The following is a 27,296-nucleotide window of genomic DNA, read 5'->3' as shown; positions in this document are numbered from 1 at the left end:
TTCGCATCCTCATCTTGATGAGAGCAGGCAAAGATTTGAAACGCGCGCTACGCCGGCTACGCGCTACCGATTCGGTAGTCGCCTGGCAAAAGTGGTACCCGCCTGGCGTCACAAAACTTCAAGATGGCGACATAAAAAATCAAACTGGGACAATAATAATTATAATAGGACTGTGGTAGTTACAAAGGAATACCTAAATGATCATTCATTTTTTCAAACCCTTATCATTTAAAGAAATTAATTTGAAGTACGTATTCGGAGATTTTACTCCTTACTGGGAGAACATCATCCAATGCCCAGCATGAGCATTGGAAACGTCATTCGTGAACTCAAAATCCTCGAACGACCATCAAGTCTTCATTATTTTCGTGACCTGATTTGGACGAATTGTACATTAGGTGCGTTGTTAAATTACTTTTGCTGCCCAACAAAAATGACCGAATCTCAGCAGGATTGACGTCATCTCAACGACGACGCCAGCTCAATTTAGACGCATCAAGAGATTAAGTTTTATTGAAATTTAAGATTTTTAATACTTAAAAATCTTATTAACACCCACATTATTACGAAATTGACGCAATAAACGATTATAAGCAATTGCAAGTCAGTCTGGTGACGAACATGTGGCGAAGAAGTGCGAAAAAATGGTGGTTATGGATGTAAGAAATAACATAACAACAACCCAGCAAACTCGGCAGCTGTCCCCAGCAGCTAAAAACTTCGCTGAGCTGTTGGGCAGTTTGCTGAGCAGCCATCTTGGAAAACGGGTAAATCCACCAGAATTTACCAACGCTTTTGTTGAGCTCAACGCTCAGCGGGTAATCTTCGTTGGACAGTTGTGGACTTTAACAACGCATCTATTGACACCACGCTCATATTCATACGCCATTGGTAGATGCATTTCAATGTGAAATGATGTATGCACCATGTCTAGGGTGCGTGAAATTATTGTCAGTTTTCGGTGACCAAGTGCTTAGTTTTTTGTGAAATGGATCAAGTGAAACCCAGTACATCGAGGCTTTTCAACACTACAATCATAGATCCCAAAAAGGATGAAATTGACGAGGTAAATGCGTGTATTTCATTTCATCTATAAGTTGACAGAGGCAGCCATAATAAAGTAGTTCCCGGAGGTGTTTCGCCCCTAATCCGCAACGGGGCGCTATCAAGTTTGAGAGGTTAATTTGAAATGTGGATTCTCCCCACTGTTTACCCTTTCTTACTGCTTACCTTTCCCTCATTTGTTTCACTAAAAACTTATTTTTATAAGTACGGAAGTGTACTCTGATTAGCTCACCAGTTTTATTTCATCACTCTAATAAAATAGAGAAATTTTCAACGGTGATACTGGTAGACTAAATTGAGCGCTTCAAGGGAGGTCCCTCTCTTGCTTTCTTTTCAACGATAATAAATGCACTACGCAGCTTTGGTGGATATTGCCTAGAAGATCATGACTCCTAATAGCTGTGAGTTCTCAAAACAGCCCTACTCTAATGGAGAAGAACAGTTTTTTTACTAATCTGCCTATGAAGTCATGCACTTCATCCTTTTACGGTTAAACTCTCCATTGAGTAGGACACATCCCCATAGAGTACATAGAGTCGTAATGTAATTGGGAGAGCTGGCGCCACTTCTAAGCATTTTCCATGTCCCGAATTCCGAGACTCCTGTGTGACGCCGGGTCACTTTTTCGATACATAATCGATTGTTTGCGATACACGGGTACCCGGCCATCCGAAGACAACAACAACAACAACAGAGGAGATAGGAATCACCACGTATTTCACACCGTCACTTTGGATCGAAAATGTATTGAAAAAGCGACCCGAACTCGGCGCACACCGGGCTCGGAATTCGTCGAGCAGAACATGGCGCCAGCTCTCCCATTTGCATTACGACTCTATGTACTCTGTGCACATCCCCAACTATTTCTGCATTAACACCACTAAATAATTTTTCATGGGCTAAGGTAGCAGAAGAAAACTTACTCCCAATTTTACCCTAAAGTACTTCGATGGATGCAAATCAGAACATAGGAAAAGTAAATGCCAGCAATTGTGGTCCCACATATGCACGCCATACGTTTTGAAATGCAAGATACTCACCTCTAATGTCAAATGCATTCCTATATTTTTCAATGTAAAGGAGATGAAAGTTTCATATTAAGTGCTTTAGATCTACATGGAGGACAGGACAATGGTGGTCTTTATTTATCATCTGTACCTATCATACTGAATTATGAACTTTTTTTTTCTCTCTATTTTACACTGGTATCACTCCTTCATTAAATACCTACTCTTAGGGTTGCAAAAGCTGCCTTATCACACAAGTAAAATCCAAAGGCCATCAAGTGAAACCATTTCACTGCTATTATTTAAGAGCACCAGGGACAATAGGCACCTGCCCATGAAATTTTCTGAATTTCTGAGGATATTCCCTTTTTTAATTCTTTTTGTCTTCTTTGTTTTCAGAAATGCGAAAGATGCTATCAACAACTTCAGGGCATTGTCAATAATCTCTCTGAAAAAGAAGCGCAAAATGCCCTGATTTCTGCTATTTGCAAAGACAAAGCACATGAAGAAATTGTATCACTCGGGCTATTGGTGATAATTTTATCAGAGCCCCAGAATGCGGCGAAGGTACTTAATTTTTTTTTTTTTTTTTCTTTTTTTTTTTTTTCCGGTTCAAATGAAGAATGATATCTTTTGCATTAACTTTTTTAGTCAAGATATTCCTCTTGAATACTCTTGTTTAAAGATGCATCTCCTTCATCTTCTGTCTCTCTGATGAATCCACTCTAGTGGGAAGGTGGTTCAAAAGGAACAACATGGTTCCTTAGTAAGTTAACCCAACAAGCATTTTGGTAGGATTCAGAAAGTTTTCAGGATGGGGTCCACTAAGCAAGCAATTGAAAAATACAAAAGTGAAGAAGTATGTTATGTTTTCTTGCTTTGCAATATATTGATAAAATTTAGGTTCTCAAACTCAAGTGAACCTTCGGTTTTCTGCAATTTTGACACTAGATAAGTCGAAATTATTGCATTATTCCTGATACTTTGACTGAAAATGATGTGATTTATCATTAATGAGAGATAGATTATTGACATTTTACCATACTTAATGACTTGTTTGTCTCATTTTTCCAGTCACCAAGACTTTTTTTTTTTTTTTGCAGGGGTACAGAGATCTCACGTTGGTCTCAAGAGATGGTCTAGCATTAGTTCTTTCCCACGTTTCCCAAATCATTGAACGATGGAGTCGTCTTCAGGATAGAGTCAGAGCTCAGTTGCTCTGGTTAATCAGAGAGCTTGTTCGAAATGCTGTGCCTGGCACTGACACTTTATGTTGGAATATATTACGGCATGCCGCAAGCGGTGATATCTCTCCCAGAAATCTCTTCCTTGTAGAACACCTTCTAGACATATTTCAAGAAAACAGGTGAGTTGTGAGTAATTAAATAAATGTATACTCGCTCTTTCCAGCCAACAGCATGAAAGTTTGTTAATTGGTGAGACTTTATATTCTAGTTAGTAGTAAGTGAGACTTGATAAGTTTATTACAGTTCTTCAATGGAACTGTATTTCTTTAATGACCTGCTTTGTCACTTAGTTGTTTCTCTTCTAGGAACAATTGTATTTTATCTTTTTTTATGATATGTTGACCATCATATGTTTGAATTGATATGCATTGAAGCAGAACACTTTGTCCTGCATAATATGAGCAGAGAGGACTACGCACATATTACCAAGAAATTAAGCGCTGGCTAAATTTCAATATTATCTGATATGATGTTCTACACAACCTCCTAAGCAGTATGAACTTTTCGAATTGGAACATTTTATTTGTCAATCTCGAGTAAAGCGGGCTGAATAGTGAATTTCTCAGAATTTTTTAATGCACCATCTAGTGGAAATTTTGCAACATGTGATCGATGATTGAAAAGTGCTTTTTTTTCTTCACTGGTGAGGAAGATAAGACAGATGAAAAAAATCAAATTCCCTATAATGATAGCAACATGCAGTGCAGAGTTTACACATACATAGATAGTAACAGTCCCACATTGCCATTAGATAATGAGTTCAAGAAAATTTCTCCATATCTTTTTCAAGTTTGGATACCCATAAATAAGTGAGTTTATTACCTCACATAGTTTTTTTTTTCTTTATTACACCTTGTCTTTTTGTGCTCATTGAAAGTATTGTAAGTGATCCTTTTGCTTATTTCCTTTTCAGACCATGGCTAGAAAAATACCCACTGCTCCTTGCATCAGTCGTGTATTCTTACCTTAGGTTTATTGAAGATCATTTCAATCCTGGTCTCACTACGTTAAGGCAAAAAGAAATAAGTTTTATTGTACCATTACTCCGTGATAAGTTCAATGAGTGTTTAGTTATTGGCCGAGATCTAGTCAGACTGTTGCAGAGTGTCGCCAAAATTCCTGAGTTTGAACTGCTGTGGAAAGATATCCTACATAATCCCAAAAGTTTAAGTCCCAATTTCACTGGTAAGTCGTTATCTTTCATTTTAACCTATTCAGGTGCACTCATTCTCCAGTGCCAAGAATAAATATCTGAAAAACTAAAAGGTTCAAATAAAGATAATCACATTCAAAGTCTATTGCACTATTTGCATTAAAATTATGATAAAAGTAAAAAATGATCACATTTTTGTCATCATCATTATTCTTTAGTCTTTGTGATCAAATATGAATTCTTGAAGAATTTTCCTTAAGACTGCGAAAGTTGAACTTCTACTTGACTACTTTTCCTGAAATATTTTTTTTATCTCCTTTTTGTTAAGGTTGACTTATTGTCTTTTCTTCTAAAAGATCCATTCTGTTGAAAATAAACTCTAGACTTTTTCCAGCTTTTTGGCTCTGAGAGAAGAGAAAAAAGGTATAACACGAGGGAGAAAGTTATTGATGATAATAAAATAGTAAAATTTGCAACAGGGCATGTTGGTCCACCCGCAAACAACTTGGGTATTACTTTTTATACATTTTTTTTTTATTTTGATGGACCGCCAGCCTTTTCCATCAAAAGTATCATGGAATACGCCCAGTGCAGATATTTTCAAGGGATTGTCACTTATTGCAATTTTCTACCACTGGTGGCTAGCAGTGCGCTAGTGATGCAAATTCGAACGAGTGCGGCAGAATTTCAAAGTCAAAACGTGGCAGGAAATTCAAAACTTCGTGAAGTCAAATGAATTGACCCAATCACGATCTATTTTTTAATTCAATTACGAATACGACTAAACAAATTAATGGCGATTACAATTAACGTTCGATTAATGGTACAGCTCTACAAGGTATGAATTCAAGCCCTATGCCGCATGTTATCTCTTCAAAATCCCACAAGGAGAATGAATCCCACAACAGGAAGTCTGAAAATCAACCCCTGAATAAGATACAAGTGTTCTCTACTAACATTGGTTAAGTGGCAAAAATACAAAAGATGTTGTTTGTAAAATCAAACTTCCATTTGACCTGCGTTTAAAAGACTTCTTCATACCTCGTTCAGGGGTTGATTTCAGAACTTTTCGTTGTATGAACTGTTTTTATTAATTTAAAATTTTGAAGAGAAAACATGTAATGTTTTCTTCCATTTCAGACCTTGTCTAGTGTGCCATTGTGTAAGAACAAATCAAACCCTGTAAAAATTCTGACCAGGTATAGGTTGATGAACGAAATTTTTTTATTACAAATTGTAGGTATTCAAAATTAAAGTAACTACTGCAAGAATATGTATTGTACCCATCTACATGATTTAAAATTATATTCAATTAAGTTAATTAAGAATCAAAAGTAACGTTAGACAATATAATTATCCACAAGAACAGGGATTATAAATTTGATTCATAGTCTTTTTAAGAATTTAAAATTAAGTTTACCAGTAAAATTACAACATTCTTCCTTTCAAACGTCTTTCAAACTCTCATTCATACGTGCAACTTAGGTAGTAATGTTTCATTTCTTTCCTTTAGGAGTACTTCAGCTGCTTCAAACGAGAACCTCAAGACGATTCTTACAATCAAGGCTAACGCCTGAAATGGAGCGAAAACTATGTTTTCTTTCTGGATCGGTGAGGTTTGGCAATCATAAGAGGTACCAGGACTGGTATCAGAGACAGGTAAGCAAGAAATCAATGATCTGAGTTGTCACTTGTGGCTTATCACTTATAAGTAGTGGCATATGTAAAATATTTTAAAAAAGTACAACAGTGTGTCAGCTGAGCATGTTACAATAAGCCTTTATATTGAATGGATTTTACTGATTAGGATAAAAGTTGTATGTTCTTTTTTAGTTTCATCTAATTTTTTGGTCAGGTTGAACAGTTTTTGCCTTACAAATTTTTACAGGTTCTTGTAACAAAACCGGTTCTCGTAAAAAAGCCAGTTATCAAAGTCCATCAACTAATAGCAAATCTCGTAAAATTGGGTACCTATGACAAATTAGATGAAATTTTCCAAATTGTTAAAGTGCGCTCTCAATTTCTAAGGAGGTCAAAGGCTTGCCCAGTTTGTCTCTATATGTGATTGAAGATGAAAAATCGGTGATCCTCAATTTTTTCCATCTCTGCACTGGTCAGGCAACTGGTCAGGTTGAACAGTTTTTGCCTTCCAAATTTTTACAGGTTCTTGTAAAAAAACCGATTCTCGTAAAAAAGCCAGTTATCAAAGTCCATCAACTAATAGCAAATCTCGTAAAATTGGATCCCTATGACAAATTAGATGAAATTTTCCAAATTGTCAAAGTGCGCTCTTAATTTCTAAGGAGGTCAAAGGCTTGCCCAGTTTGTCTCTATATGTGATTGAAGATAAAAAATCGGTGATCCTCAATTTTTTCCATCTCTGCCAATATACCTTTGACAGACCAATGGCAGGTAATTCATCCTCTTCAAAACTCAAGTCCATAAACCTTAAGGACTATACAGCAATGCTGTGTAACATATGATCTAAGTTTGTAAGGATTGATGTAATTTATCTCTTGATTTTAATATTTTTGCAATTTTTTCAACAGTATTTAGCCACCCCCGAATCGCAAACACTTAGATGCGATCTGATCAGGTTTATCGTCGGAGTGATCCACCCCACGAATGAATTATTGTGCTCAGATATTATTCCTCGCTGGGCAATCATAGGTTGGCTTTTAACCACATGCACATCTACTGTGGCTGCCGCAAACGCTAAGCTGGCTTTGTTTTACGACTGGTTTTTTTTTGATAGTGAAAAAGACAACATAATGAATATCGGTGAGTGTAAGACTTTATTTGTTAATCGTCATGACTAAGAATGCAAAAACCTGCAGAAACTTAGTTTCCTCCTATTTACTCTTCTTCACATCTTTTGAGCAGGGTTGCAACGGTCAGAGAATATTTGAAAACCCGGAAATGTCAGGGTATTTTAAAAAATGAGGGATAACCTGGAAATTTCAAGGGAAATGAAAAAAGTGTTGAGGAAAAATTGTAAAGCCACCTTCATTCGCTTCCTAGAGTAGGTGTGATGTTCCAAATAACAGATTTTGTGTGGAAACATTTTTAAATTTCGTCTCTCCAATCATCTGGCATATCTATGTCAGGAACTTTAACCAAAATGAGTTAGAGAAATCAGGAAAATGTCAGGAAATTTGATTTTCAAAATTCTGTGGCAATCCTGAACGGGATTCTATAAAATGTTTGCAAAAATAATCTTTAAGCTCAGTCTTGTTTTTTAGATTTTGACTCATTTTTATTGTATCAAAACTTTTCAAATTTCCATCCCTTTCAGTGCCCACTTCGCAAATTTTGTTTCATCATTTATATAAATATTCGATGAACCCCAAAATAGTCTCCTTCCAAGCTACTGCAAGTATTCCACTCAAGAGTTATACATAACACATAAATTAAAATAAAAGTCTCACTCATTTTGAGTACAAAATGTAACACTTTCACCTCTCCTTTTTTGTAAGTAAATATTCTCAGCCGCTCTAATGACTTTTTGTAGGTCCAACCCAATTCTTGATAGGCTACAAATAAAATTTTAATGAGCAAAGCATACAATATGCAGTGATGATGTGGACAGAATGAGTCGCTAAAAATGGATTTTTCTTACCTCTCGATCTTACCTTTTTCTCCTGATTATGTAGTCACTTGTATTGTCTGATTATTTTTGTTTTCTCTTTCTTTAGAACCTGCCATTTTAGTCATGCATCACTCAATGAAATACCACCCCCCTGTCACTGCATCCTTATTGGACTTTTTATGTCGAGTAAGTTTCATACTTCGGTCTTACTATTTTTCTTGACAAAGAAATTTTTAGAAATAAGTCCCCACTAATATTCCTGTAAATCTGACCTTTATTGGTGAATTTTCTTGTGCAAAATTTGTTTCAAAGTTCTCCCTTATGACATTATAATTTTGATTTTTTTGGCTGGGAGGTTTCTTTTCCCGGTGGACAGTCACATTTATACAAATTTATTGTTAATGGTATTTTACTGAGTATGTGAAGGTATATAAACATTGTAATGTATAATGTATATTTCTATTTTATCTTTCAGATCATTCCTCATTTCTATCCACCGCTGATGGAAAAAGTGAAAAACGGTGTTTACTCATCCTTACGGCAGATTCTGGAGAAAAGAGTTCTTCCCTCTTTATGTCCAATATTTGATAGTGATAAATTAGACAAGGAGTTGAGGGCAAGCGTGCGTGAACATTTTCTTGAATTTTGTTTTCCACCACCAGTAGAAGGTATGTTCATGGCTAGTTATACCCTAGAATTTGCAGTTTGAAACTGTTTCTGTGCTATAACTGAAAAAACTTTATTCTGGATCAATTTTATCAATTTATATTTCCAAGTATTTCTTTCTTTATTTTCATGTATTTGTACGAGGGTCATCCAAAAAGTAAGTTCACCCCTTTCATATCTCCGAAACTAAAAGGGATAAATCAAATCGGTAAAAAAGGACTTCTTACTTATATCCTCAGCTCTCCATAGGTACCAAGATTTTTAAATTTGGACCACTGGTTGCCGAGATATTCGATTTTTACGTGAACTACTCCCGGCCAGTTCCGTCCACCAAACGACGCGCTGATATGAGATGCACCGCGCGCTGTAGCGTCGCTTTTGTCTTCTGGGACTCTCAAGGAGTACTTCTCGTCCATTATTTGGAGAAAGGGTGTACAATCAATGCACCACGGTATTGTGGAATATTGAATTCGTTGCGATTGGCAATGAGAAACAAACGACCGGGTCTCTTGTCTCGTGGTCCCCTATTCCTTCACAATAATGCCAGACCTCACACGGCGAAAGAGACCCAAAATTTGTTGGACAAATTTGCGTGGGAGATGTCACCTCATCCCTAATACTCTCCAGCCCTTGCCCCGAGTGACTATCATATTTTTCCGCAACTCAAGAAGCACCTAGGTGACCAGCGCTTCGAGAACGATCAGCAGGTGATGGAAGCAGTCAATGGCTGGTTCAAGAGTCAACCAAAAGTGTTCTTTGAAAACGGCATTAAGAAGCTTCAGAATCGATATGAAAAATGCATCTATAGGAACGGAAATTACGTCGAAAAATAAGGTAAGATTGTTTTAAAGCCAATCTTAGAATATTTGAGTTGGTTATTCCTACGTAGGTGTGTGGGGAACACAGTCAATTCAGGTAGCGTGACGGGAATCGCAGCGCATCGTTTGGTGGACGGAACTGGCTGGGAGTTGTTCACGTAAAAATCGAATATCTCGGCAACCAGTGGTCCAAATTTAAAAATCTTGGTACCTATGAAGAGCTGAGGATATAAGTAAGAAGTCCTTTTTTACCGATTTGATTTATCTCTTTTAGTTTTGGAGATATGAAAGGGGTGAACTTACTTTTTGGATGACCCTCGTATTTTCTTTATTTGTATGTTGTAATGCAAAGTGACAAATGCAGTTGGTAATCACTTTTACCAGTCTGTTTTTGTTCAATTCGTCACAGAACTCATTGCCTTTTTTACTTTCAGGCAGCAAAATTGAATGTATTAAAGAAACTGTAGAATCTACTGTGATACCAGGTACCCCTTTCCGAATCAACTCGGATTCTGAACCCACTTTCAGCGATGAAGAAGATACTGCCAATCATGACGAAGAGGAATCCATATTCTGTAAGTAGCCTTTATTTATTCTTGTCTCCTGTGTCAGCCAAAGTTGTGTCATCTTATTTTTGTACACATTAAAATCCGTCATCTCAAATCCAAGTATTCAGGGATGCTGAAAGTTCTGAGCCTACCCATTTAAAGAGCCCCCTTTTCCCCAGAAATCTCAAAAAGTTGAATTTTTTATGGCTCTGTTTTTATAAATTGCTGCAACTTTGTGAATTGGACGTGATTTTAACCACAATTTTGCACAGGAAGAAAAAAAATTTGCCTGCTCGTTGCCTACGAGAATGGAGAGGTTTTCAGTTTTTTTTTTTTTTTTTTAAAGAAAAAAACTGAAAACTTAACACTGGCACCTAGAGCAGCCTTAACAGTGGCATCAATTTTTTAAATTTATTTTCTAAAATTACTCTGTAGTAAATTGAGCTTGCACGAATTCCCTCAGATTTATTTATCCCTAAATGGCATAGAAAACTTGTTTCAAAAATGTCTTAAATGAGTGTTGTTTAAAACGATAGTCTTAAGAGGCTTTGTTGACGTAGTCAGCCAGGCAACTGCGTTTGCTAATCGGCAGAGCTCAGCCTCAGGAATTGCCTTGCTGTGTCAACTCAACTTTCAACTTTTGATTGGTTTAATTTTGGGTAGCTTAAAGTTTTTAATGAATTTTTCGGTTTTTTTCACAATATTTAAAGTTGGTAAATTTATAGTACAACCCTGCAAAAATTCCTTGCCCATGCCTCATTGTAATTTTGAATCTGGTTTTTAAAGAAGAATGGAAAATAAGACAGAGTTCCTCTTAACTTCACGAATGAAAATGAGCCGGACCATTTCAATTAGCCGGCCGCAATGTTGATCATTGACTGTTACTCCTCCAATATTGAATCCTCTAATGATTTTTTTCTAGTTGGAAGTATTTTTATTTTTTTATTATTTGTCTGTATGTCGCTGATTTTGTCCTCTTTTTTCCAGCTAAGAAGAGGTTAAAAAGCGAATCTTCACCTAGTCGATCAGATTCTCAACTAGACATTGCTGCATCACTAGAAGGCAATTTAAGAATAGCAGTTGAAAATTTACATCTTGAAAGTGATAATGATAAAAAGTAGGTACTTCATCTTGCTGTGCATGATTTAGCTTTTTTTTAGCTTCCTTAAAATAACGGCTGTGCGAATATGGTTTTTTTTTATGTAGAATCGAATTGAATTGAATATTTTGAAAAAGTTTTGAATCGAATCGAATATTTTTAGTTTTTACCTATTTTTGACCAAAACCAACCTTTGTGTTGGTGGAAGTAAAAATTGAATAAATTTTTTTTTTCTTTCTAACATTCAAATTTTGAATAAAGAAATTAATATTATAGAGCAAAAGAATAAGAATAAATAAATTCATTTAATTATCAAATGGTTTTGCATAAATTTTGATTTGCTGAGGAAAGAAAAGAAAGGAGAGAAAATTGTTTCCTTTAATTAAGGACGAGCATTTGATTGAACTGTCGTAGAACTGTAAAACTGCTGCTTACTGTCCGAAAATCCATTTTATTCATTTTTACTTCATCTCAATGCTGATCTCGCAAAGACAATCTAGCAACATTGTAAAGGCTATTGTGCCGCGCGAGGCGGAGGAGGGTAGGTTATGGAGGCTAGTACATTCTCCCATTTGTACGCCATGTTGATGACGTAGTAGGTGGAACTCAAGTGGCGTGAATTTTGAATTGACCCTTCTAGTGTGAGTGCTGTGCGCTGTATTAGCCAATGAAACGTTGGCCTTGGTTTACCTAACCTCAAAACGAGTAGTTTGAACTGCGCGCCAGATCGAGTTCTTAGTAGTACGTCATCAATATGGCTGAATGTAAGAATATTCGGTCTTCTTTTCTAGATATTCAAAGTTTTGTCAATGTGGTTGAATAATTTGACTATTCGAGGTTACTACGTTCGAGTTCAAATCGAATATCGGAAAAATTATTTGAACTCAAATATTCGCACAGCCCTACTTAAAATCAATCAACAGAACGTACGACATTATACATGTTATCTTAAACTGAAATGAACATCCAAAACATGAATGAAATATCCGTATTATCATAAGAATGACAGCATTTTGTCAGATACAGTGAAACAAAGTTATTTTACTGAAAAATCACAACATAGCAAAGTTTTCAGGCTTGTAGCAAGTTTCTGACAGTCTGGAAATTTGCAAAGTTGGGAAGTTTATATGAAATTTCAAGGAATTTTTAGGAAAAGTCAGTTTTCATCATTAAGTTCTCATTACCAGGAAAGTGAATCAGTTGTTTTAGAAATTTTGAATGTCATGCAACCTACTAAAATCAAGGAATAAAATATCTGAGAAAAGTTTAAAAAAAAATAAATCTTCGTAAAATCTACGCATCCAGTTTTTGAATCAGTATAGTCTACAAATTAAGTTTAACCTTGATTTTTAAATTTCTGGGATTCATAGATGTATTATGCCAAATTAGAGAATAGTTGATTCGATTCTTCTAACTTTGGTGAAAATATAAAACACCGATCAAACAGAATGTTCTTCAAGAAAAGAAAAAACCAAATAAAAAATGATCACCTCCTTTTCTTAGTGTTAAACAAATCCATATTTTAGATAACCGCAGAAATATTGCCTCTCAAGAAAACCATAGCTGACAAGCGAAGCAGCTTAATTGTTAATGAAGTGTTATAAATTGTATCACCTTTAATTTGTCTTTTTCATTGGTTTCAAGGTGTGAAGCAATGGAAAAATTGATCCAAGTATTACTGCAAGATGAGGATGCAGAGAATGAAACTTTGACGGCCCTCAGCACTTGTTTGTGCACCATTTTAGATGAACAGTTTGACAGGCCGACTTTACCTGAAAAATTGTCCAAAGAGTAAGACTTTTCTAAACGCAGCTTTGTTCTGTTTTTACTTTCATTCAATAAGAAGGATTAAAAATCATTGCACTGCTTTTTTAGGAGTTAATGTGAAATCGGTATTCTCTCACATTCATCAATATTTCAAGAGAGCTAAAAAATTTGAATTTTGGAAAGCTCATGGTGCTTAAATAGTCATACTGAACAACATATCTATTAATATCGAAATTCAGCCGGCGTCAAATTTCTTGGTATTCCATGTGTAGTCCTTCAATTGATTTACAAATGCCACTGTTCTTAAGAAAACTTTTTACCTCTTTCTAAATTAGTCAAATGAATTTCTATCTCTTTTTTTCCCCTACGGTTTTTATAAATTCATTGGAACTTTTTCAAAACTCTATAGTGATTGATTTTAAGTTTGTTGAACAGTCATCAACCATGACCTAAATCTACAATGCAACTGCAAAAATGCGCGTATTGTTCAAGTTGTTTTAAAATCTCAGCTCTTGTCTTATTTTTTTCAAGAGAAACCAAACCAACATCATAGCTTGAGATTTTTACCGAGTATTCTTCAAGCAACTAAAATTTTCAAGAAATAACTTAGATAAGAGTAGTTTTTTGTGTAGAAAATAAAGAAGGACAGGAAGTTGGCAACGTCACAAACCGACATGCGTTTTTTTTAGTTCATGTGTCACTCATGACTCATATCTTTACCAGCTAGCTGATCATTGAAATTGATAGACAAAATCCTAGACTAAGAAGACCTAGGGAAAATGGAGCAATCCTATCAACAGAAACGGTTGGTTGCAATGGAATAAGGAGGTAAGTAATAGACTCACTAACAGCAACTCACAAGGAACTCTATAGTTAGTCCTTCAATTTCCCCCTTTTCTATAACAACCACCCATTTCAATCAATGGGATCGCTTCATTTACTTTAGGTCTGCTTTGTCCATGAATTCCAATAATCAACCTACAGGTGATTTGTGACTTTCAAGAGTTTAATCAATGGCAAACTATTTGTGGACTATTAAAAATTTAAATAGTCAAAGGACTACAAACAATATCTGACTCCGATCTGCGATTATCGACTCCTTCATTCTTTCCAGGTGTGTTGAAAATGATAGAAATTTTCTTCGGAAAAATTCAATTATGTTAATAAACTAATTAAGTTTTAATTTGTATTGTTCTCTTCTTTCAGGAGTATAGAAGATAGCCTAGAAAGACCTATTTTTGTGATGTATCGCAGCTTAACACAGTATTCTGATGAGGATTCTCGAAGGCAGCCTTTGCTGACCGTGCTTAGTGAAATGTATAATAGCCAACCAAAAATAGGATATCTTCTTTTGTATTATCTCCAGGCTACTGCGCCACCTGATCAATTAGAGAGCAAATCCAGTGGGTAAGTGCCTTCATCCTGTAAATTTGGGAAACCCTGAAGTTACCTTTGTTACACACTCAACACTGATCAAATGAAGCACAAATTATACCAATGATGTCCTTTGTGCTCTCAAAGTTTAACTGATGTTAATCAGAAATACTTATATCCTCTCAATTAGTGAGTTTTCAAACTTCCTGTCAGGTGAATCATACTTTACCTAAAATTTTGTAGAACAATTATTTGGCGGAAGATCTTAGTTCATACCTTGTCTTGTGTCTCATTTGGTTTTAATTCACTTGGAAACCTCCACGACTTCATTTCTGCCCTGATTTTGACTGATTTTGCCAGTTGCAGATAAACCAACTTTCAACAAATCTGTGTTAAATGAAGTATTTGTTAAGTAGTAACTAATTTTGAATCCAAGGTAATTTCTATAAACTCTCAATGTAAAGAAATACAGCTTTAATGAAGTCTCAAAATTGGCTGTTTGCTTTTTATGAAATATTCAGCAACTGAGATTAGTAATAGGTACTAAAATTAAGGAGATTCTACATCATGAAAGTACCTAAATGAATGAAAAGAAATAGAAGTTTTCCTCGTGAGTTCGCAAGAAATACGTTAGAGCATATTAATCGACAACAAAAGTTGTTTTACCTTCCTATCTAAAACTGTTCTCTAAAAAAAAAACCCCTGCTGTATTAATCAATGTTTTTAAATTTCTTTTTTGATGTTGTAGATCCAAAAGAGCCAGTGTATATAAACAATTCTGTGAAATATTAGATAAGGAATTAGAATCATGTCTCATCGGTGATTTGACGGTAAGAATAAGTTTCTCATGTGTTTTTGCATTATCATGTTCCGCTCGATCTGTAATTAAGCCAATTTCTCTCCTAAACGTGCACATGTCCCAAGGTTAAAACAAGTCTCAATGGACCGATAAAATATCATATTTAGGTTGATCTTAAGTATTCTTGTTGTTGTCGAACCCATCAGGATAAGGAAGAAATATGGTTGATTGATAGAGGGAACAAGACTCAATTACGTACTCACAGTAATAAATTAAAGCACATCACGTAATCAAGAAGATGATTCTTTTTCTAAAACATCGCGTTTCTCCATCCTCGATGTGAAAGAACCAAAAAATTTCTATATGATAGAAAATTTCACTCGAAAGTAGCATCCTTTATATTGTAAAAAATCGGACTGCCCCAAGATCAATTGAACCACATTTTGCAACTCAGAACTAAAACTTCTGGCTCAGTTTAAAAACAATGTTTACACCATTAGTTTCTCTATAGACATATGTGTTTTTATAGCTGAGCCAGAAATTTTAGTTCCTAATTGCAAAATGCAGTCCAATTACACACCGGTGCGCACTTGCCAAATCGATCCAGATGATCCCATAATCAAGAGTTTAGTGAAAATCAAGTGTTTAGTGAGTCTGAGAAAAAACTAAATAAGAAAGTAACTGGTGTCTAAATGAATTTCAATACCCCAGTATGCTGTAGAAGAGGCACAAGTATGGCAGACAAGAGCTTTGCTGATGAAATGATGGATGTGAACCGATGAACTTATTAGTACAGAAATCATAATTCAATATCATCTCAATGTTCCATTTTGCTGACAAAAACTGATGAGAAAGACTCACAAAAGTTAGAATCTCTTGGTCAAAAACAAAGGTATTTTTGTTCAACCCAAGGTAAATTTCCCTAGCATTTGAAGAAGCAGCGGTACATTTTAGGTTTTGAATAATTTTCAATAATATCGAGCGTGCTCTAAATTCTATGTCTTGGTAAATTGTGTCTATCTTGATTTTAGACATGGACAACAGTTAAGCTCTCCTGCTCAAAGGAGCTGTAATGGTTTGTTGTGAAATGTGTGAAATACATATTTAGTGTGTGACAACAATTCTTATCCAGAGTACAAGTGCCAAAGTGCATTTCTACAGTTTATGAGATTTGCATCAATTCTTGCCTGCGGTTTACGTTTTTTTTTTACACTTAAGTGCAGTGTCATTGACTAAGAAATTCAAAACTAACCTCTCGTTGAATGGTATGCTTAGATGGTATTACACAACCTCATCAAGGCAGTGAACTATCATGCGTGTGAAGATATCATTGGCGAATCGAAGAGCAATTATTCTAATTCTCCATTTCTCTGAAAGACTTTTGATCGATTATTATTTTCACTCCTTAGTTTTTTCAAGTGCATCCTTTTATGTTTTTCAGCACTGTCAAGATTATGAGCCGAGTTTATTATGTTGGCTTGCCCCAAGCATATATTGGCAGTTCAATAGTATAGCATTGAACAACAAAGAACTAGTTCACCTTATTGTATCGTGCTGTGATTCTAGGCAACTGCAAGAGCTTGTCTGCCTAATAATTCAAGGTATCATACATGTTTTCTCATAAAGAATTGGACTAAATTTTGCAATTAGGAACTACAATTTTAGGCCATCTGTAAAAATAACAAAAAAAAAAACACTTCTGTGCACAGGGAAACTAATGTTACATAGATCGGTTCTAACCTGAGCCAGATATTGTTGATATGAAATGCAAAATGCAGCCCATTTAAAAGTTGATTTGATGTACCCTGTCTATTACCCTTCCCAGCTCAGATGTCAAACGTAAATTGCTGTTGCACCGAGCAAAAATTTTAATAAGGTATCAAGTATCCACTTGTTTCAATAACTTTGGGCCATACTCAAAGTCATTTTTTTTATCAGCTCCTTTCCTTGGGAAGCTTCATATGGTCCACATTTTGATAAAAGGAAGTTTAAGGCGATCATCAATATTGCACCATTAAAAGGACCTTTTTAACAAATCTCCAGTGAAATTCAACAGTGTGATTTTCAAAATAGACTCTTGCAAAAGATTAGTATGATTTGCCACCTGAAGAAATAAAAAAATGTAGGAGAAAATATTCTATGATTTTGGCGAACTTCGAGGTAAAATATCCAAAACCTGCGAAATTTTTTCTTTTTTCTTTTTTATCCAGTCTCAAGTGCTTTACTTAATTAAAACTGATGGCCCAGGAAAACCTAAATATTTGGCATGATTTACTACATCAAGCGTAATATCTTAAATGTCATTTATGCTAATTTTTCATTCAAGCATTTTCCTTTGCAGGTCGACTTGTTTTGTTCCGAGGGGATGCGGTCATACCCATACTAAATGCTTCTTTGAATTGGGAAACATTTGAGCAGTTTTGCTTCTGGCAGTTAGTCTTAGCTCATAATAATGTTTCTCTAACGAATATTCTTTCTGTCCTCCCTCGGCTGGATTACAAAAATCATTCAGAAGCTTTGACATCAATAATGCTGCTTTTAAAACGTGAAAAGTAAGTAAAATGAAACCAAGAATCACATCTTCTTGTCTATTTTAACTCTCCAACACTATCAACGTTTTTAACGCACATAGCAGTTCTAATGTTTGTAGCACTGTTTTTTATTTGCTGAGAACCAAGATTGGCAAGAGAGAAATGTAAGACAGCCTTATCGAAATAATTATAAAATCTTCTGAAGTGTTGTCAATTTCTCTAATGTATGATTAACCGTTCTAAAGCATATTTCCCAAAAGAAATGCTTTTAAATGATAACAATCATAATCAAAAAGATTGTTCCTTCCCAAGAAATATTAATAATTCTTCGGTAAATCTAAATTCCGTGGGAGTCCTGCTCTCCACATAACTTGATGCATTTCAAGCCTAATGTAAAAACAGTGATACGCCATTGCATCAGAGGAGCTATGCAATGTGTAGAAGACCCTTTTAGTATTCCTTTTTAAGTACAGTAAGACCTCGAATTATCGGATTGCGATTTAACGGATTCTGCAATTTAACGGATCGATCCTCCGGTCCCTTCAGCAGGACCGACTAGAGCGATTTAGCGGATTTCGTGATTTAACGGATCCGGCCTCCGGTCCTGTGAAATCTGATAAATCGAGGCCTTACTGTATGTAAACTCTATTGATCTCCCCTTTTTTCAGGCCTACCTCAGAACTAGTTCGTCAGGTCCTGAGTCGGGAAACACGACCCTTGACCGATCTATTTACCGTCACTATGTTACAACACTGGTCCCGTGATTATGAAACGCTGGGGGATATCATCGGGAACCTGCTCTCTTCTAGGTGTCCAGCCGTGTCACCAAACAAACGAAAGCGAGGACAGCAAGGTTTGTTTCTATTGACTCTCTACAAAATAATAAGCCTTACAATGTGTTTTAAAAACATGGGTAAAGATACATTTCGACTTTTGAGTCCTGTTTGTTCCTTAACCACCTATGAGGTGTCCTCCACTCATTTTCTGCACATCCCTGACGTGTGCTGAGTTAGAAATATCAGGCAAAGCTCTGTGGTGCACATTTTTAGAATTACACTTGTGGAAGGTAATATTTTAGACCATCGCACCCTCAAATTTTTTAAGCTGTCTGACAAAAAAAGCGTGTTTTCTCAAAAATAACCGTGCCTCTGCTGAACAAATATGCATTCCTACACAGGTGACCAGGGATGTCAGGGAAATGATGCACTACAGCAGTAAAATTACTATCTCCTCTCGTTTTCCACTGATGTTTGTTCAAATAAAACGTATTTCAATGTGGAATCGTTGCTTGTTTACTACAGATAAGTAAGATTCAATTCTTTCTGTTTAAAGTAGGAAAACATTTGATGGAAGTTGTAGTTAAGCTTCTGATTGATGCCGGATGACATCATTTGGTTGGGCGCAAAACCGGAGCGTTTTAAATTTGCGGAAAAGTTGTGCCTTTTGAACCGAGTATTTCTCAGTTTCTGAGTTATTTTTTCACGTCTTTCCTGTGCGCATCATTTACCCAAAATGTATATGCAGGTCAAAATTCGTGTTTAGTTTAGTGACCCATTTTGCAAATTTTTTGTCACAGCAGAGTGCAATCTAAGGGTAGTTGCTTTTATCTCAAAAAAAAGTACTGCCTGGTTGACAGATTTAACCCACATGAAACCAATCACATCAGACGTTGCCTAATTTTCTCTGCATTTTATTATTTAAACAAAGTTCTGAGCAACACTTTATTAAACTTAAAATTTGTGATTACATTCTTTATAATCTACGATGAAGTCACGCAAAGTTTTTAAGGTTAAGTAGGAAGAAACGTATGTTAGTTTGTATTAAGTAAGTAAGATTAAGTAGTTTAGTTCTTTGTTGGTAAACAAGAAAGAAAAAAAAACAAAAAAACATGAGAAAAATTAGGCAGTGTGAAATGCAGTTAGGCTGACTTTGATTAAATCCGTTTGGTTGTGAATCATTTATAGACGTATTTTGTTCGAAACAACAAATTGTTTCTGTTTTTTTCTTGTTTCTTTTACGAATTCTGAACAATCAATGAGAAAGCAAATTCGAATTTTAGGTAAGAAAACAGCGTTTTCTTGGGCAACAACATAAAAACGACTTGCTCTGAGCACATTGCAGCCGTTGCGCAGCAATGTTGCTTCAGTGGCTCCCAAGTTTTGAGCATGAAAATAAGCCCCGTCCCCACGACACAATACAACTTCGAACAAAATGCGATTGTTGCATGTTTTCACAACATGTTGCAAGTGTTGTCTCCGAACAAAATACGACTTATTTTTCTTTTTTTGTTCTTTTCTTTAATATATTTCTTGTTCCTTAGCACGTCATTTTGCATGTTTTGTTTTATTTTCAAAGGATTTCTGTGGATGGACTATCAATCCTCTCTCTGGTCTTCTAATTTCTTTCCCAGTCGCACCCATTACCCCCCTTTCATTAATCCCCTCGATAGTCTTCCCTCTCCTTTTCTTGATTCTGGTAATCCTCTAACCCTTTTTCTTATTTCTTTCTTCTATTTTTTCATGAAAACTCAATGTTTTTTCCAAATAATCATTTAAATTTTTACAGTCCTAGTTCCTGGGTATTTTTTAAATTATCTTTTGTCAGTTCAGAAACTCAGTAAATTACCTCCTAAAAGCAAATATGCATAAGTCCAATTTACAAGTAACAATTTTTATACTAGACAGCAAGGCTCCCTGAATTATTTTATTTCTCTCGTCTTGTCATTTACAACTGAAACTTCCCAAGTTGTTGGCCGTGACTCGGTCGATATTTTTGTTTGGCAATGTTGCAAATGGAAAAGGATCATCCAGGGCAGGAGAGCCATTGTGATGATGAACAGGGTGCTCTGGGATCAGAGCATTTCAAAGGCAAACAAGCACCGAATATTTGACGCCATTGTTAAAAGTATCGTGCTCTATGGTAATGAAGTGTGGCCTTTGACGAAAAGAACGCAAGAAATGTTGAGGGCAACTGAAATGGATTTTTGGCGGCGATCTGCCGGCATTTTGAGACGGGACCGTGTCCGTAATAAAAGAATTCGCCAGGTGATGAAGGTTTCAAAAGATATCGTGCTCGACGTCATGTCCAGGCAGTTATGCTGGTATAGACATGTGCAAAGAATGTCAGAAGAGAGGTTGCCAAAATAAGTTTTGGATTGGGTACCACCTGGGAAGAGGCGACGGGGACCACCTGGGAAGAGGCGACGGGGACGTCCCATAAAGGGGTGGCGGCAGAGAGAGATGTTGTGGTATCAGTTGCCCGATAACCTCTGGGAGGATAGGCATAAATGGTATTTGGGTGTCGCAGAATGCCAGAATGCATTGTAGGAGTGACTTCATATATGTACAATATTGCAAATTATTTCCTTGATTTTTTTATTTTTTTGTTTGTTTTTGGAGTCTGGGGATCTCAGGAACAATGGGGCTGTTGAAAATTTTTTTTTGAATTCATATTTTGACTGTGATGTGAAAAAAAAAAAAAAAAAAAAAAAAAAAAAAAAAAAAAAAAAAAAAAAAAAAAAAAATGCATGCATTTTTCCACTTTTATTCAATCAAGTGCTAGCTGAGAAAAAGATTTTCCATTCATTTCTGTCGGCCTTTTTCCCCCTTTTTTTTGCTTCTGTATTCGAGGTAAAAATCTGAGGACTGATAAAATCTTGATAAATTAAGTGCCTGATAAGAGGGTTAAATTGTAAATTTAATTATAAGTTTAAACTTCTTTATTAAAATTTAAACTGCTAAATTTAATTATAATTTTGAGAATTATTATCATGCTGTATTTCAGGGCAAGGCCTCGGTGCTAAAGGTGGAACATCGCCACCAAGTGCAGAAAAGATCCTGGGACATCTAGATAGGGTCCACAGCACGTGCAAATCATTACTGAAAGTTGATGCCATGCAGCGGGCTTTACAGACAGCCCAGTATGCTTGCACGGAAACGCAGAGGTCTTTATATAGTAACCTGTTTGCATTACTAGAGCCGGCAGAGAATACAAAAACAACCGATCGAGGGAAGAGCAGTGGGAGAGGAAGGAAAGCACAGACCAACAGTAGCAATTATAAATCGAAATCCAGTAGATCTAACAAGTTCTCTGATAGCTCTGATGAATCAAGCGAGGTAACCTTTTTTTCTTTTCCTTGCCTTTGTAGTTTGAGAAGAAACAATTAGAAAACTTCTCAAAGCCATTGAAGTCCTTGCTAACGCTAGACCTTCGCCAGAAACTTTTAAAATAAAATTGAATCAGAAGCATAATGAGTGTGAAACTCCCAAACGACGTATCGCCTTTGCGATGTTGAAAAATCTCCGCTCCTAATTTATTTGTTTCAACGAAAACAAAGTAACTGGGTGAATTACCAATGCATTGGTTGTTGGAATTCTTATCTGGTAGATAAAATATCCCAGTATCATTTTCTATAGTCAAAAACGCAAGCACTTAAAAATTGCAGCCGGTTCTTGCAATCTTTTTGAAAAAAAATCAAGAACTTAACATTTTTGAGTATTAGACATAAATTAAACTTTATATTAGCTGAAAACTGGAACGTCCCGTAAAGGGTTGGCGGCAGGGCGTTGACAAAGAGATGTTGCGGTGTCAGTTGCCCGATAATCTCTGGGAAGACAGGCATATGTGGCGTTTGGGTGTCGTAGAACGCCAGAGTGCGTTGTAGAGCGACTTTATTTTTACTATCAGCTGAAAATTTTCTTCAAAAATTGTATTTTTCTCCTTCAAAATTTTCTCTGTTCATTTTGTTTGGTCGGGTTTTAATACAATTTGTTTTTTCATCGTTTGTTTTCAGGAAGAAGAGATAGTTAAACCTAAGCAAACAAAAAAAAGACGAAAAGTGAATCCTGTGAATTCAGATAGTGATTAAGTTATGTATAGTAATTCCTAGATTTTGATCTACAACTTGTTTACCAATAGGTTTAATGAAATTGGTTTTTTGTACAGAGTTCCACGCCCCTCTCTCCTTTTTTAATTTTGTAACGGAACATTTTTTCGATGTTTCTGGCACTTCCAGCAAGGTCTCCTCAGGTCTAACTTAGCAAAGCCCGCTACTTCTTTCGGTTTGCCTTTGCATTTTTCCGCAGAGAAGCAGAAGTTCTGAAAGCTGTGTGTAGTGTAGATTTTGAATTAATCAAGTCCTGAAAATGAGAGGAATGAATTTCAGTTATTTTGACTGCTGGTGACTATATTTCCTCCCCTCTTTTATGACTATAGTGATTAAGCAATGATTGTTACTTTTATTTTACGATTTCCTAGTGAATCCGGTCTGTTATGTGATTTTAATTTTTTTAACTAACAATTTCATTGTTTTTTTGTTTTTTTTTTTGTTTTAACATCTTTCAATTGCTCTTAGTTCTTGAATTACTATTTGTCCACTCAAACACTTGTTCGATTTGCCGTGATAAAGAATGCTGTACATTTTGTCCGTAACAATTTTATTTAGATTCTATAAATTGTATTGATTTGCTTTATACTGTTTTATGAATGCATGAAAAAATTCACTAAAGAGCCATACAATTGCATTTTACTTTGGTGTGGAACCTCAGAGACCTTAAAACTTATTGTCGTTGTAAGATGTAAGCTTTAATAGTACTTTAACGTGGACTCAGATGACAGAGTGGGCAATTGCAGGCATTTCAAAATTGTTAGGTAAATTAATACAAAGCTAGGCAGTCAAAAGGACTGATATAAATATAAACTATTCAAGATGCATAATACATAATTCAAAAAAAGATCACAAACTACCCGTAATAACCTCTTATACATTCATGCAGATATTTTTTGAAAATCTCAAAGATATTTTTAACCCAGTTCCAGAAATATCACGACGGAATGTAATTGAATGGCAAACGAAAAGTATTTACTCAAGTCTGTAGATGTAAAAGTCAATGTTTTCACTTTCAGCTTGGTTATCAATCTTGTTTGTCGTACCATTCATAGTGGGAGGCTCAGAAGTGGCCGCCTCTGATTTTAATGTGGATTGCAGCGATAGTAAGTGCAAGGACAATTTATTGGCTGTGGTTTTCAGATTTTTTCGATCAGCCCTTTTTGATGATAACCCCAGTATCAGAAATATTAAAAAGCCTGTTGTATATCTTTCAGTGGCCATGCAACAGCTTAACACTCGCTTTTTGGCACAGGAGTTGTAGGTTCGAATCTGCAGCTGCAGCCGGATTGTTGAAACTTTAACTGACTTTGTTGGCACGATAAGACAAGACATAGCTCTATCTGTGCTGTGTAATATGTCGATTTTCGATTCCTGTCTTGCCCACATAAATTTCAACAATCAGGCAGCAGGGCTTTTGTTTGTAATGCTACCTTCAAATTTTATGAATATTAAGTTTTAATAAAAAAAAGGGAAATAATAATAATAATAATAAAAAAAAGAAACTTTGGTTCAAACTTTGGCTCCTTTCCATGAGCATGACATTCTGTGGAATTTTTACTTTTGATTGGCCTCCACCTGTGGAACTTGCAATTATTATAATTAATTTTTGTAAACTAGTAGAAGCTTTTCTCTCATGATAATATTATTGAATTCTATTCTTGTGAGGAGAGGATCATAGGAAAGAGGGTTATTTTTAATACTCATAGTATAATCCAAAGGTAGTTTTTAAATCAAAAGGCTAACCTGAGATTCAAACCTGTGTCTTTTCCACCTAAAAGCAAGCACTGATCCGCCATGCCATCTACGTATGATATGCAGCAGGCAGACAATTATTCCTCATACTACTGATGATTATTGATTATCAAAGGAAATTTTCAGGCATGTTTTTGGGGAATTTTGGGGGCCCAACGACAAAAACCACATCCATCAGCTATACCTGAAACCACAGCTACAAATCCCTTCAAAACAGCTGCTTCCAAGCCTTGCCTTGCCTCGCCTGATATCTGTCATACCTTCACTGCTTTTGTTCAGATTTTTTTTAGCTTTACATTATTTTGGTAATTGTTGAATTTTTTGCTGAAATATCCTGGCCAAGTTATTTGAGCAACCTTCACGGCAGGTGCTTTCTTCATCAATAAAGCAAATATTTACGGTCTCATGGAACTCTCATGTTGTCTTTACATTTACATCGCTTCTAAATGCCAAAACACTCTCCAAGATTTTTTATCAGCCATGTAACATACAATCCCTTTTGTTAAGCTGTTAACTTTTAGGATCGTCATATTATTAATGAAATCATCGAAAAGATTTTACATAGATGATTTCTCCCTGGCATGGGGCAAAAAATAATCAGCATCTGCTGGTACATCAAAACAACTCAATTATTTTTAAGGTACAACAGTCTGTATTTTTCCGTTGATTAGCAACTTTATTTAGTTGTTTACTTTTTCATTCTTCTGAAAGAGTGTGCTGCGTCAATTTTCAGTATGACTACATACTAACTTGTAAAATTGTTGAAATTTCGTAGAAAATGAAATTTTTACTTCTCAGTAAAATGAAATTTCATTTTGAATCCCTGCACGCAAGAAACTCCAAAAGTCCCTTGTTCTTTTCCTTAAACTTGAGGATAATTTTAAGAGAGCGGTACATTTTTTTACCCTTTTTTGTATTTGTCACGTGTCCTCTCAAAAATTTCATTAGGCTTTGTTTTCTTCCATAAGTCGTTGCGTCACCGAAATATTTCGATTTGAGAGGTTACAATTTTTAGGTTGAAACGACATTCAGTGCATCAAAAAGTTTTATTTTCTGTGAGAACCTAAAGTTTGGCATTTGCCCCACATCACCTCAAAAAATAGTAGCACATGATTCTCAGGTCCACGTTTCAGAATGAAAGAATTTATGCACGATCTTTTGACTTGCGATTGACAATTTCTGAGAGTTCACATTAAATACACCTTCTTTTACTCCCTTTTTTCCCCTTATATATTGCAGACCTTGATAATCCATTTCAACACCTCTCTTTCAACCTCTTTCAAGGCAGGGTGATTCCATGTCAGAGCTTTGATGTCACAGCCCTACCTTCTTTAAGTAGAAAGTTTTGCACCTACTTAGCATACTCATACTCAGTGAGTAATGAGTTCCTAATGTATTCACTTTTTGCACAGTCGAGTCAATTTAGCTGAAATCATTCTGTATGTTTCAGTAAGAAGAAAAAAAAATTAAAAAATAAAAAATACATTAACGAATGAATAAAAACATCAAAATTGATATTTTGTAATTATGACTTATTTTGTATCAAATATATGAATGATTTCTGTGGAAATTGTTTCGTTCTTATTTTCCAAGCTTTCATATATCCAAATTATTCTGTTTCTGTAAATGTTAATCCTGCACGGATTTCTACCTTCCAGACATAACAAGTGCTGTCCAAAAATAAAATTACAGACTTTGTTTTCCACTCAGTCAAAAAATTCAAAGCAGCTTTTCAAAAAAGTTTCTGTTTGTAGAACTTTCAGTGTTTAAGAAAGCTGAAAATTTTAATAATCCATGCAAGACTTGCAATGTAGGTTATTGTAACACTAGGCTTGCCTCTCAGCTTATCGCTGGAAGGATATTTCATTATCCTGTGTAAAATTATAGATAGGTAGATGAATTTCATGTAGAGGAATCTGCTTAATGTACTAAAAGCATTTCAATTTTTAAAGAGCTGTAAGTTTTGATTATAATCGCGGGTCGCTGAAACTGAGGGAAAAAGTTTCTTTTATTTCATGTATTTTTATTGCTACTCCTACATTGTTGTAAAGAGTCGTCAAGACGGAAACCTTAGTAACTAGAGGCAAGTAGTCTTATTTAGAGTGACTCTTGTTCAAATTTTTTTTTGCTGAATTCCCAACTTTACAGCAAAAAATAAGAGAAGCTAATTTCACCTCATAAAATAACTCCAATCATTCTTGAGTTCGAACAAAAATGTGAGACAAGAACTTAGTCCAGTGAGTAAATGAGTGCTCAGGGAAGAGAGAACAACAACCGATCTCCAAATTAGCTTTTGAAGTCTGTCAACTTTTCAAATTGCTGGGCTTTTTTGTCTTATTTTTCTCCACTTGCTATAGTAAACTTGAGGGGCTTGGAAGACAAGGCGTATAAGTGCAGTGTATTTGCTTTTTTGAGAAAAAGTATTTACTTAGAGTTCCGAAATTAAATGGCTCTTCATTGCAGTCAGAAAGTTCAAACTGACTCTGTCATGCTTAAAAATTGTAATTTAGGAGCGAATTTCTCATAGAATGTGCATTAAGACTAGTTTTACTTAAAATCATTGAAACCTATCTCAATTTTTTTTAAAATTGCACTTATGCGCCTTGTCCTCCAAGCCCATCAATTAATGTCACATTTTTTCCCCCACACCTTCGGATATTTTTTGGGCTTGCAAAGGATGTTCTGTGGAACAGCAATTTTGGTTTGTTTCTCTCTAAAAAGAATTAGATGCATACTTATATTCTGAAACCCCGCCTGCAAAATTTATGTTTCTGAATTTTCATCAGTATTTTTCAATTTTAACAGTTGAGAAAGAGGTGTGTATCTACCAAAGTAGGATGTACCTAGACCTAGACAGTCCTGGTGAAAATGATGCATCTACCAAATGTACCTATAGGTCAACTGCCTTCAAAGCAGAAGCTGAGTCAGGAAACTAGCTCATTATATCCCTTTCAAATTTCAATGGAAAATCATTTTTAAATGGTATGCTCTCA

At 35.5% G+C, this 27,296-nt stretch overlaps 1 protein-coding gene across 1 annotated transcript; it reads left to right on the top strand.

The window, feature by feature from the left end:
* The first annotated feature begins 872 nt into the window (after positions 1 to 872).
* On the top strand, positions 873 to 25,873 carry IntS3 (integrator complex subunit 3). Its single transcript, XM_019054040.2, has 18 exons — positions 873 to 1,066; positions 2,472 to 2,639; positions 3,176 to 3,438; positions 4,233 to 4,504; positions 5,986 to 6,131; positions 7,022 to 7,253; positions 8,168 to 8,247; positions 8,537 to 8,729; positions 9,980 to 10,120; positions 11,081 to 11,210; positions 12,837 to 12,983; positions 14,166 to 14,366; positions 15,082 to 15,163; positions 16,574 to 16,733; positions 17,474 to 17,684; positions 18,332 to 18,516; positions 21,447 to 21,778; positions 22,456 to 25,873. The coding sequence occupies exons 1-18, from the start codon at positions 989 to 991 to the stop codon at positions 22,528 to 22,530; spliced, it is 3,096 nt and encodes a 1,031-aa protein (XP_018909585.2). The 5' UTR covers positions 873 to 988; the 3' UTR covers positions 22,531 to 25,873.
* The last annotated feature ends 1,423 nt before the right edge of the window (positions 25,874 to 27,296 follow it).

Source organism: Bemisia tabaci, chromosome 1, assembly GCF_918797505.1.
Source record: "Bemisia tabaci chromosome 1, PGI_BMITA_v3".
NCBI lineage: Eukaryota > Metazoa > Arthropoda > Insecta > Hemiptera > Aleyrodidae > Bemisia > Bemisia tabaci.
This window is presented reverse-complemented; position numbering and strand designations above follow the sequence as displayed.

Bases quoted from the DNA above. Each gene is read 5' to 3' on its own strand.
- IntS3 (XM_019054040.2), top strand. From the start codon at position 989: ATGGATCAAGTGAAACCCAGTACATCGAGGCTTTTCAACACTACAATC. The intron at 15,164-16,573 runs GTAAGAATAAGT...TATGTTTTTCAG, and splicing joins GTCTCATCGGTGATTTGACG to CACTGTCAAGATTATGAGCC. The intron at 16,734-17,473 runs GTATCATACATG...TTTCCTTTGCAG, and splicing joins TGTCTGCCTAATAATTCAAG to GTCGACTTGTTTTGTTCCGA.